The 12,317-nt window shown below is 47.2% G+C and overlaps 1 protein-coding gene and 1 long non-coding RNA gene across 3 annotated transcripts in view; one reads left to right on the top strand and one right to left on the bottom strand.

Annotated features, from left to right (window-relative positions):
• Positions 1 to 324: 324 nt before the first annotated feature.
• The window catches only part of Slc1a6 (solute carrier family 1 member 6), a 28,095-nt gene continuing 16,102 nt past the window's right edge, over positions 325 to 12,317 (top strand). The window contains exons 1-4 of one of the 2 annotated variants that reach the window (XM_032909543.1): positions 325 to 517; positions 7,155 to 7,357; positions 8,998 to 9,135; positions 11,651 to 11,855. In XM_032909543.1, coding sequence (XP_032765434.1) covers positions 7,162 to 7,357; positions 8,998 to 9,135; positions 11,651 to 11,855 — 539 coding nt within the window. In that variant the 5' untranslated portion in view covers positions 325 to 517; positions 7,155 to 7,161. Of the gene's footprint in view, positions 518 to 7,108; positions 7,358 to 8,997; positions 9,136 to 11,650; positions 11,856 to 12,317 lie in introns of those variants that run through there. The other variant, XM_032909552.1, reaches the window with a different exon arrangement.
• On the bottom strand, positions 2,700 to 4,051 carry LOC116906927. Its single transcript, XR_004388783.1, has 2 exons — positions 4,008 to 4,051; positions 2,700 to 2,851 (listed from the first exon to the last, which is right to left on the bottom strand). It is a non-coding gene; the product is annotated as an uncharacterized LOC116906927 (long non-coding RNA).

Consider the following 12,317-nt stretch of genomic DNA (forward strand, 5'->3'; position numbering starts at 1 on the left):
TGTGGTCACCCGACACTGTCTTCCCTCTCCCTGCCTCAGACCCGTGTTGAGGATGTGGGCGCTGTCCCAGCGGTAACAGGGCTGGGTACCCCGTACATCCCAGGGGGCCTGCTGGCCTCGAAGGACTCGGGAGGGGCAGGGGGCGGGCTCGGAGGCGCGGCTCGGCGCGGGGGCGGAGGCTGTGCGGGAGAGGCCCGTCACCCCACCCGCCTCGCGTCCCCGAGCTCCTGAGAGGCTGCGGCAGGGGGACATCCCCGAGGGGGTCCCGCCCCCCGCCCCGGCCCCGCGCCCCCAGCGCCCACGTGAGCTCAAGGCCAGCCCGCATTCCTCCGATTGCAAAGCGCATCCCTGCTCCGAGCCGCTACCTCTGTCTTCGGGTCCCCAACGCAGACACAGCGCGGGTCCCTGGCGGGTCCCTGCGGACCCGGCCAGGCGCTTCCGCGGGTTCTGGCTTTTGCATCCCGGCGCAGCGCGCAGGCCGAGGCGCGGGCAAGGCGGCCCCGCTGACCCGAGGCTGGTGAGTGGGACATTTATCCTGAGCGGGGTTGGCTCTGGGTCCGGGTTAGGCGGGGATCCCCTGTGCACAGGTCTCCACTTTCTCATTACCTTTCCTTAGCTCTTTCCAGTCCCTTTACAGGTGCTGAGCCTGCCTCTGCCCTGTTACCCTGGTGAGTTTCCTGACTCTAGGTCCCTGGGTCGCCTTCCCATCTCTCGAACTTCCCATTCAGCAACCCCAACTCCCAGGCAGTCCTATTTCCTGAACCTGACGCCTCTCCTATTTCTTTGGCTGGACTCCCTCATCCACAGCAGGGGTTCATAACCCAACTCCAGACACGTCTGCTGTGGTTAAGACTGGCCACCACTCCAAGGGAGCTGGGTATGGAGATGCTATTTTCACGGTTGTATTTTTGGGTGCGATTGCTTTTCTAAAGAGGTGAGTGTGGCTAAGTGTTTGAACGTTCTGAGTTTGTGCTCCCAAGTGTGTGCTTGTGTGCCTAAGACTTTGGTAAACATCACTGCCCCTGGAGTTTCCTTTGCATGGGGTACCTGTACAGCAGGCTCGAAGCGCATGGCTTTGAGTTTCATGGTGTGCATGGTGGTGTGTGTGTGTGTGTGTGTGTGTGTGTGTGTGTGTGTGTCTGTCTGTCTGTCTAGACTTGATGGCTGATGCTGAATGCACGGGGTTGGTTGTATTTGTGAGGGTGTGTGAGAGGTTATGTGTCTGCTGGTGTGCACGAATGTAGCAAAGGTTTGTTTGTGGGGAAATACGTGTCTGACGTGCACATATGGATCTGCAGTTCTGAAGGGTGTGTGGCTGCATGTCTGAAGAGTTTGCGTGGGCCTGCATATCCGTAAAGGACTCTGTAGGTGTCAGCTGCACACAAGATGCTAGGCCGTGTTCAAGTGAGTGTGTGATGTATGGTTTTTGTCCTGGCTCTTTCCCTTCTGTTACTCACTCCTTAGGTAGCACACCATCAGCATATGGTGTTGTACAAACAAAGCCCTCCATGCTAGTGTAAGAAAAGGCCCTGGAGATGGCTTAGTTGTAGGCCTGAGAATGGCGGGAGGAAGGAAACAACCGGCCATTTAAACTTACATCTTTCGGGCTAGAGAGATGGCTCAGTGGTAAAGGGGACTTTCTGCTCTTGCAGAGGATCCTGGCTTGATTACCCGTTTCATAGACTCTGATAGTCTCTTCTAATCTCCACAAGCACCAGGCATGTTACATGCAGGTCAAACACACACACACACACACACACACACACACACACACACACTGTTTCAGGCTGCATCAACAAAGGAAAAGAAGACATGAAAAATATAAACGAAGATTTTTTTGTGTATTCCTTTCCTAAAGGCTGAAGCTAACCTCCAAGGCAATATAACACTGCATTCTGATTTAAGAAATACCAATGTCTGTCTGTCTGTCTCTCCTTCCTTCCCTCCCTCTCTCCCTCTCTGCCTTCCTCAACTCCTCCCTCCCTCCTCCTCCCTCCTCCCTCCCTCCCTCCCTCCCTCTCAGTCAGAAGAGCTCCCCGTGTAGCCCAGGCTGGCCTGAGACTTGCCATTTAGTTGTTGCTTCTCAAGTGCTGAGCCTACCACCATCCCTGGCTCACAAAATTCAGTTTCCCGATGAACCCTCTATCCCCGGATGATGTATATTTCATGGAGTTGATGCTGTTTCACATCTATAGTCAATGTATGGTCAGTGTAAGACATGCCCATTTCTTCTCCTGAGGGGCTTATTCTAACACACCCTTTTAACCTTTTGGGGTCTTTCCCCTCATTGCTTTCTGGCCACCCATACCTTAGCTTTGGGTACCAGCTGTATGGTGAGACAAGCCCTTCACTTTCAAAGACCTTTTTGTCTTGAAAATGTAACACTTGTTTGAGCTTTAGGGGTCAGAAAGACCTTCCTGTCCACCTATCCTCAATCTCCATGGGGTGGCTGGCATAGCTCATTGCATTTGAGGGTTGAGAGGACCCGTTCTTGATATCTTTGCCTTACATAGGTTGGGGATCCCAGAAAAGGTAACTTCCAGAATAGGTAGCTTAGGAGGCAGGGGCAAAGAGAGGACCTAGAGCCAGAGGAACCTGAACAATTCCTACCCTTGATGGGAAATGCCTGAGAGTTCCAGGGGCCCAAGAACGCCAGGAAGACCCAAGTGTAGGATACTTTCAAATCAAGTATTTTAAAGTGTTGTTTAAAAACATTTATTACATTTCTAGAAGCATACAAACATTAGTTTTCATCGTAGCATCTTCTCAAACGACTCATGTTAATTTGAATGTAGGTACAGAAATTCAAGTGCTGTGTGATCTCATTCATATGCAAGCTACAGATCTTGACCTTGAACAAATAGGGTAGATGGTGATTATGAAAGGGGAGAAAGTGCAGGGAAGGGTGACGATAACGTCCAACAGTTTATTCTGTTATGAGGATCAGAAGACAGCAGTTTGCATGCTCCTGGCACAACGCAGTGCCAAGGGTTTAATGGGGATGGAGGTGCTAAGGAAGTTGGTCTGGCATCCTGCATCACCATGAATTCTGATTGCACTGTGTGCTGTGAGTGGGAGCAATTATCCAGTGTCCACTGAGGTAAAAAGGGAGAAGTCACTAGTGACAAATCACTGCTGTGATCGAGGTGGGTGTAGTGAAGGTGTGGAAGACAGTCTTGCATCTGAGCTCAGTCCTGTATCTATTGCCCTTCTGCTTATTTATTTAATATTTAAAAAAATTGTTAATTACTACCGACTGGCTGTCTTTCCCCTGTCAATGTTGGGATGGATCACAGGGTCTCCTGTACTCTCGATGAACGATCTACCCGAGAGCCATATCCTTATTACCTCAGCACACAATCACTTTTACTAGGCTACTGTCAACCTTGTGTGTATGTGTGTGTGTGCACGTGCGTGCACATGCGTGCATGCGTGTACCTGTGTGCATGCACAATGCAGTCAGTAGACATTTTAGGGAGTTAGTTCTTCCCTTTCATCGTGTGGGTCCTGGACTGCACTCGGGTCATCAAGCTTGGCAGCAGTCCTCTCCACCCCCACTTTTGTAAGTAGTTTACATGTTGCGACCTGTCTTTCAGCAATTCTGCTTTGCTACTGTAGCCGGAAAGCAGCTGCAGAGACACAAGGAGTGAGTGAAGGTAGCTGTGTGCCAACACTACGATTAAAAAACCAGCAACACAGAGGTCAGGCCTGATTTGGCTCGCAGACCGTCACATGCCAACTCCCTCTCTATCTCATTGCTTTTAGGTTTCCTTAGGGAGTTTGTTGCAGGTACATGCTCCATCCTGGATAGACTCTGAAAGCCCTGGGTGTGCAAGTCTTCCACGTGAAACGGCACTGTATGTGCACAGAACCCATTCCTGCCTTTTTACTTATTTAGTTCATCTCTACACTACTTTCAGGGCCTAGCACAAGGCTACAAGATGGCTCAGTGGGTACAGGTGCTTGCTGTCAAGCCTAAAGTCCTAAATTTAATCCCTTGGACTTACATGGTGAAGGAGTAAATGGACTTCTAAAAGTTGTCCCCTGACCTGCATAGGTGCACACACAGATACACGGGGGGTGGGGGAAGATGGAGGAGGGGGGGAAGGGGAGGGGGAGAAGGGGAGGAACACAACAGAGAGAGAGAGAGAGAGAGAGAGAGAGAGAGAATAAACAAACCACCTAGCACAACTTCAGTACTGTGCATATAATTGCCATGCTATATCGTTTCTGGAACAGCAAGAAGAAAAGTCTGTTCATGTCTGGTACAGGTACAAATTAAGTAACTTTATCAATTGATTGATTTTTTTTTTTTGGTGCTGGGAATTAAACCCAAGCCTTTGCATATGCTAATCTCATGCTACCATCAATAAAACGAAACAACACCCCCAAACCCCAATACTGCTGGAGAGATCGTTCAGCAGTTAAGAGAGCTTGTTCCTCAGATTCTGGTCCCAGCACCCACCTGACGGCTCACAATTCCCTGTAGCTCTTGCTCCAGAGAATCCGATACCTTTTCTGGGTTCCATGGTCACTGCACACATTGTGTGTGCACACACATAAAATATTTTTCTTACCTTTTTAATTACGTATATCCATGCGTGAGTGTGCACAGGAGTTCAGGTTCCTTTAGAGACAGAAGAGGGAGGTGGATGCTCTGGCTGTGAGCCATCTCTCCAGCCTTACCTTTGAGGTTTTTGTTTGTTTTGCTTTGTTTTCAATGCATTGGTAGGCACAGAAGGATAGCTCAGTGGTTAAGAGCACTGACTGTTCTTCCAGAGGTCCTGAGTTCAATTCCCAGCCACTACATGGTGGCTCACAACCATCTGTAATGGGATCTGATGCCCTTTTCTGGTGTGTCTGAAGAGAGCAACAGTGTACTCATATAATAAAATAAAAATAAATAAATCTAAAAAAAAAACCCAACCAAACAAGTATGCAAAATATTCATTGGTAACTTCATATACCAATAAATGTGTATTTAGGTCACATCTAGCCCTCGTTCCTTTTCTTCTTCAACTCTTCTTGAGTCCTCTCACATTCTCCTCCTAATATCACTCTGCGACCTCCTCCTCTTTTTCCTCTTCCTTTAAATAATCTACCGAGTCCATTCAGTGATTCCTCTATGCCCAGGGGTATGAGGTACCATTCACCAGAGCATGGGCAACCCATCACTAATCACCCCGCTGAAGACAACTGCCTTTTGCTTTCCCTCAGAATCCATCAACTGTCATCGTTGAACTAGATGTGAGTTGATTGGTTAACTTTTTCCATCCAGGGTCTTCCCAGGCAGCTCAGGTTAGCCTTGAACTCCTGTTCCCCCTGCCTCAGCATCTTGAGTGCTGAGGTGTGGGTGTGCAGCCTTAGTCTTTACTCACCCAACATTTATTTCCATCTAGTGATGGTTGTCTTTGAGGCTGTCGATTTGTGGATCTGCAGAACCACCCGTCTGACGGTACAGCATGGTTGGTTGGGCAGAGAAAGGAAACAGACACGTGTTCGGGCTCCCGTCTGGTTTGGACTCAGCTGAATGCTCTTGGGATTCATGGGTTACACCGAGCTGGCATTTAGTAACTGGAGGCATGATGTATCAGGGAAGAGGGAGTGACTGCCTGCTTATCTGTGCAGCCTGCAGCCTGTCCATGCTCAGAGCAAGGTGAGAAGCCATACTGTAGCTTCAGAGGACCGTTCGGAGCAAAGTCCTGACTGGAGCTTTATACTGAGAACCAGGGCTTTGACCAGAAGGATACAGGGCATGGAAGGCCTAGTGAGATGGCCTGTCTTTCGGAAGAAGGTGGATAACTTAGACAGATATGGACGGCAACCATCTCAGTTGCCACTTAGGCAGTGGCAGGAAAACGATGATGCAACAATTCAAGGGTGCACAGGGGATGCACGCCCGGAGACCCAGCTACGTGGGAGGCTGAGTTGATTGGTACGGAGAACTGATCCTAGGGCCTTGAACATGGCGGGCCAGTATCCTACCACCGAGCTAAATATATACAGTCCAGCCCCCTTCCAAAAAAGAATTTCATTTTCATCTTTGATATTTTTATATGTTGTGTGTGTGTGTGTCTACATGTGAGTGAGGCCAGGAGGGAGCAGTGATCTTCTGGAATTGGAGTTATAGCCATTTTGAGCTACCTGATGTGGGTGCTGAGAACGGAACCCTGGTCCTCTGCAGGAACAATATGTACCCTTAACCACTGAGCCATTTTTCAGGCCCTGCCCACTAGCTCTCTTTTTAACCTTCCACTAAGTTGTGGGTGCTGGCCTCGAACTTGTAACAACCCCTTTCCCCAGCCTCTGGAGTAGCCCATGTTACAGGACTGCGGCAGGCTGGGTCAAAAGCCACAATTTCTAAGCTGTTTAGTCACTTCCAAGTATTTTGTTGCTAAACAAGTTGGCACATTTTCTATTTACATGCATTTTATTTAGCTATGGAAACTACAACATCCCACTTTGGATACTTTTAAAAAAAGGTAAGTCAAAAAGGCTAAATAGATATTGGCAAGTTTAAAAAAGGGATTCAGAGTCTGAGGTTTCTCTCCAAAACAGGTTCTTGAACAAGCTGGGCCCAGAAGTGTTACCATTTGTTTCCAAAGCGATCCCTCTGTTATGGTATTGCTCTCCCGCATACAAAGTAGCCACTTTAGTTGGTTGCCCACTAGGCACTTGCTGATTTTGTCTCTGTACAAAGTCGACTGTGCATGTCTTCAGGCGGGACAACCAACTGTTGTGGCTTGTGGGACTAGCCTAAAGGGGCCCTTTCAAGAGCGCTTCATGCAATTGACATTCAGCAAAGACCTGGCATTTTGATTTGAGCGCTACGGCAACCCTCAGTTGCTTGAGATGATCTTAGTGAAATAAAGGGAGAGGGCGCGGGAGAAAAACCTTAAAGGTGTGCAGTATTTGTCCCCCTCCCCAGGCCCTCCTCCCCACACCTTATCTCTAAGCAAGGGCTCTGATGTATAGGTTAACCTTTTGCTGCTAGGGCGTGAAAACTGAATCCCATCCGGAGCAGGGTCTCAAGCATTCTCCTCTGACATCGCCCCTCCCCTGACTTCTGAGCTGCAACGCGTATTCCCTCACCCCACCTACTCCTTTTCCGGACTCCTCCCTCACCAGATCTGGTCTCCTCTGTCCTCCCGCAGAGACGCGATGAGCAGCCACGGCAACAGTCTGTTCCTGAGGGAGAGCGGCGCTGGCGGGGGCTGTCTGCAAGGCCTGCAGGACAGTCTGCAGCAGAGAGCACTGCGCACGCGCTTGCGCCTGCAGACCATGACCCGAGAGCATGTGCGGCGCTTCCTGCGCCGGAATGCCTTCATCTTGCTCACAGTCAGCGCTGTGATCATTGGTGAGCTCTGGTACTGGGAGGCGGGACTTCTGTTAACTGCCCCCTTGCTGTCTCCGGTGCACTCATTTCACCAGCCTCCCTCTCAGTCCTCCTGAGGACCAGAACAGAGAGGGCGTACACACAGGCAAACACAGATGTACGAACGCGATGTGATTTTACATGTGTGGGTATGTGCTCAAACAAGTACACTGCATAGACATGTACTTTACGACTCTACACAGAAAAAGATGAGGTGCAGACACCATAAACCGTGCGCACATGCATAAATATGCAGCTATCCACCATACTCTTAGGAGATTGGTTCCAGCAAACACCATCCCGTTTTATTTAAGATACGTGATGTTTTGGGTGTCTGGGGATTTTATTATTCATAAGCTTTTGTTCTATGTGGATACTCAAGCCCCTTAAATAAAGTGGGATTAGTTTTCGTATAGGATCTGTGGTTACCTTGCTCTCTAGGTTATGTGTAACACCGCAGCTAGTCAAACAGTTGTAGTGCTGTATTGCATTGTCTAGGGAATATGGACAAGAGGAAAAGATCTCTAAATGTTCAACAGACATAACTTAGAAAACATGTGCAAATGTATAAAATAATGGGTTCGCATGGCATCTTTATGTCTACATTCAATGTGCTTTGATCATATACTTTTCCCGTCACCCCCTCTTATCTAATAACCCCCTTGGCCTTTGCCTTTCCTCAAATTCTTTCATTGGATGCAGTAGTCTTTCTTCTGAAGGCATCCATATATTTGATTAGTTTGAGAGTGTAGGACCCGAGGGTATCAGGGCCAGCTGTACTCGACTTTGCAGAACACTTTTGCACTCATCTATGCACTCACATCTACATACTTAGGAGTCTAATTGCATACGCACCTCCATGTTTGCAAGTGATAGCACAGTCACACCCCCAAATGAAGGTGCTTGTCTTTGTACGTAAGCCCACGTACTCAGCCGTGCTTTATGCTCACAGCCGAACGTACGGTGTCACAAATACATGCATACGCATGCATCAATGGGTGGGGACAGATAAACCCACATATATGCATGGTTTATACAATTGTACATTTCTACAGTTCATACATAAACATGCACACATGGATGCACACACACATATGTACATGATGCACACACACATATGTACATGATGCACACATATATCCATGTGCATACAAATGCACACACAGCCATTCATACAAATGCACATCATGCACCCATCTGCCCATGCTCACACTCACGTACACATATTCACATACATAACCCATTTACAAACGTACCCATGAACACACCTGTAGTAATATTTTTTTAATTTAATAAAACCCATTGATGTGTTCGCTACCTGCCTCAGTGGTTTACATTCCCTTATGAGAGACACACACACAGCCTTTATATTTTAATATGCCTTTATCAGCACACTAGCTGGGTCACTGTCTAACCTCCACACAGTTAATCCACCTCCTGCTGATAATCCCGAGTTAGTACTTACTAAATTCTATATTCTATCTTGGCTACCCTGGACCCAGTTGGGCAGGGTAGAATATTCACTACTCACATTGTCACACCCTCTTTGGGATGGATGAATGGATCTTGCCTGGGGTTGAGATCCAGAGTCCATTCCATGAACCCTTCCTTTCTGGATCTAGGCGTCAGCCTGGCATTTGCCTTGCGCCCATACCAGCTCTCCTACCGCCAGATCAAGTACTTCTCTTTTCCTGGTGAGCTGCTCATGAGGATGCTGCAGATGCTGGTGCTACCCCTCATTGTCTCCAGCCTTGTCACAGGTGAGAACCCAAGCCATTGTGTGTTTCCAGGACACACCCAGAGCCCAATCTTGAGAAAAGATCCAGGGTTACTCCAGTCATGGGAGCCCTTTTCCAACTCATCAACTCAAGCCATGTCTAGGTCTTGCTTATTGCTGCTGCCACTATGTGTCCCAATAACTTTCTTGTACTTTTTCCTGAAGTGACATACCATCCCACTAGAGTTTTTCAGAGACAAAAGAAAAACTGGATAAACAGGGAAGGTAGCTGTTATATGGGGTAGATGAATTAAAGGTGTGGGTGAACACGTAGGAGGTGAGTGGGGTGGAGGTGCCAGGTTGGAGGATGGAGGAAGGGAAGGGGCCGTGGAAGGGTTATGTGGCCCTTTTCTTCTAGACAGTAAATATTTTTTGGCTTCAAGGGTCGTCTGGTCTTCATTGCAATGGTTCAGTTCTGATTTTGGAATAGAAAAGCAACCATAGGCAATATGTCAACACGTGGGCATGGCGGTTGTCCTAATTTCATTTATGTTGTTGTAATAAAATACTTGACAAAAAAAAAAAAACAACTTAGGGAAGAAAGGGTTTGTGTTAGCTCACAATTTGAGGTTATACTCCATTATTCAGGAAAACCAGTGTAGGGACTTGAAACAGCTGATTACATCGCCTGCTTACTTGTATCAAAGTCCATCTCTACACATACAGCGCACAATCCCTTGCCTAGGGAAGTGTACTGCACACAACAGGCAGAAGTCTTCTCTCAGTGAAATCTGGCGACCCCTCACAGACATGTCCACGGGCCCACCTGTTCTAAACAATCCCCCACCCCCTAGCAGTTCCAGATTGTGTTAATAATTAAAACTACACATACCAGTTGTGTTCCAATAAAACTTTACAAAAGCAAACAGTGCACCAGATTTAGCCCACAGGTGATGATTAGTGTCCCCTGGATTTAGGTACAGAAATAGCAATCAAGGCTTAAAACATTGGTTCCAACATAGGTTGGGTTACGTAAAAGCCGAGCCTGACATGTGGCTCTGGTTACAAGAGACGCATGAAGGGAGAAACCCGTGAGGAAGCGAGGGAAGCAAGGCAGGGTGAGGGAAGGATCTAAGCAAGGATATGAGTTCAGAGGAAGGCTGGTCCCTCGGTGCGAGACCACTGGGCGGGGCTCTCTGAAGTGTGACATCATGGAACTGTCCCCCACCTCTAATTCTGTCTTCGCCTGGGTCTCTGTATCAGTCATTGACTGTAGCTGACTCTGGGACTTTCTGGAGGAGGAAGCTTCCGTTCTGCTGGGGATTGTTCTTAGGAGAAGGGAAAAGTGCAGGCTGTCAGTATCCCTGTGAGTAAACGTCTAACAGCTCGGTGGTTGCACTGACTGGGGAAGGGTGTGTAGGCACAACATGAAGAGCATCCAGGGAGAGAATGTAGGAGGTGGGTTGGAGGGATGTGATGGTTGAGGTGGACTATGGGATGGAGACTTGAAAGTCTGTGATATTATGGGGATTGGAAGGCTGCCTTGGAGTAGAGGGGAGGCACTGTGTTTGCTAGAGTTACTTGGAGTAGAAAATGGAGTGGTAAGAGTGCCTCCCTTACCATGTGTATGGTAGTGAGTGAATTGATTTCCAGTCAGGTCTACGGTGCTGGCCCAGTTACTCATTTCTTGAGTAATATTTTTTTTTGAAAAATATGGTTTTAGCTTGAGATACAAAAACTGAACCGTCCTTTGGTTGACCTATCGGAGTTGGTTCCAAGATCTCTATAGGTACCAATACCTGAGGCTGCTGGAGGCCTTTCTATAAAATGCTGCAGCATTTGAAGACGACCTTTGCCTCTTATCCTGTGCGCTTCACATCCTCTCTAGATGATGGAGCAAAACAAACACTTATTTACTTTTATATATTTACCTTATTATTATTTAATCACAATATAATTATATAATTATTTAATAATTATATAATCATTTTATTATTAATTAATTATTAATCAATTATTTAATTATTTTTATGAATGCATGTGCCCCTGAAGCCCAGAAGGGGCATCAGTTCCTCTGGAGCTGGAGTTAGGAGTGGTTATGAGGTACAGAATGTTTGTAGTGCTGATGGAATTTGGGTCTCCTGTAAGAGCAGTAAATGGTCCTAACTACTGGGCTATCTCACTAGCCTCCTTTTTTACTTAGTAAACCCCTATAAGCTAATTTTATAGTATATATAGTATATATAGTATATATAGTATATATAGTATATATAGTATATATAGTATATATGTATGTTTTATAGTTTATATATATATATTAATTTATATAAAACTATATATTGTTTTGCCCCAAAATATACTTATATATTAAATTATACCCGTAATAGCATAAAAGCAGTTGTATAGACAGTTCTTAGCACCCATGGTTTCTGTGGACACCTTCAGTTAAGCACGTGCGGTGATTTTGAGCTGATCGTCTGGAGTGGGTGGGGCAGTTGGGGGAAGGAGGAGTGGAGGGTATGGGTGTTGCTGCAGGGACTGTGCTCTCTCTCTTCTAGGTATGGCATCCCTGGACAACAAGGCAACAGGGCGGATGGGAATGAGGGCAGCTGTGTACTACATGGTGACGACCGTCATTGCAGTTTTCATCGGCATCCTAATGGTTACCATCATACATCCTGGGAAGGGCTCCAAAGAGGGGCTGCACCGTGAGGGCCGAATTGAGACTGTTCCAACAGCTGATGCTTTCATGGACCTGGTCAGGTGACATTTTCATTTTGTTGAGACTTCTGGATTACATGCGAAAATTCTTTCTGTGACAGACCATGAACAGGTGGATCTAGTATGGAAAAGGATGCGACTATTGGTTGCAATTTTTGGTACTCACTTTCTGCCCTGGATCCTTGCACACGTCCTCTGAGAAGGGTACATCTGGAGATGATCTTTGCTCTCTGAGTCTGGGAAGGAGGCAGTTGTGGTATCTTAGGCCTGGGTAAGAGGTGCTACTATTTGCCAGGTGTTCCCAAACTCCTGTGGTGAGCAAATGACTCTTTTAGTCTAAGGAGACTGCTTGCCAGCCTCAATGTCAAAGCTAGCCATATTGCTTATGTGCTGACGTGGAGTTGGAAGAGTTTAGGAATCGCCACGGCATTTTCTGCTGCTAATATACAATAGCTGAGGACCAATAACATGGCTCAGTGGGTAAAAGTATTTGCTGCCCAGCCT

The sequence above is a fragment of the Rattus rattus genome, chromosome 1, assembly GCF_011064425.1.
Source record: "Rattus rattus isolate New Zealand chromosome 1, Rrattus_CSIRO_v1, whole genome shotgun sequence".
Lineage (NCBI taxonomy): Eukaryota > Metazoa > Chordata > Mammalia > Rodentia > Muridae > Rattus > Rattus rattus.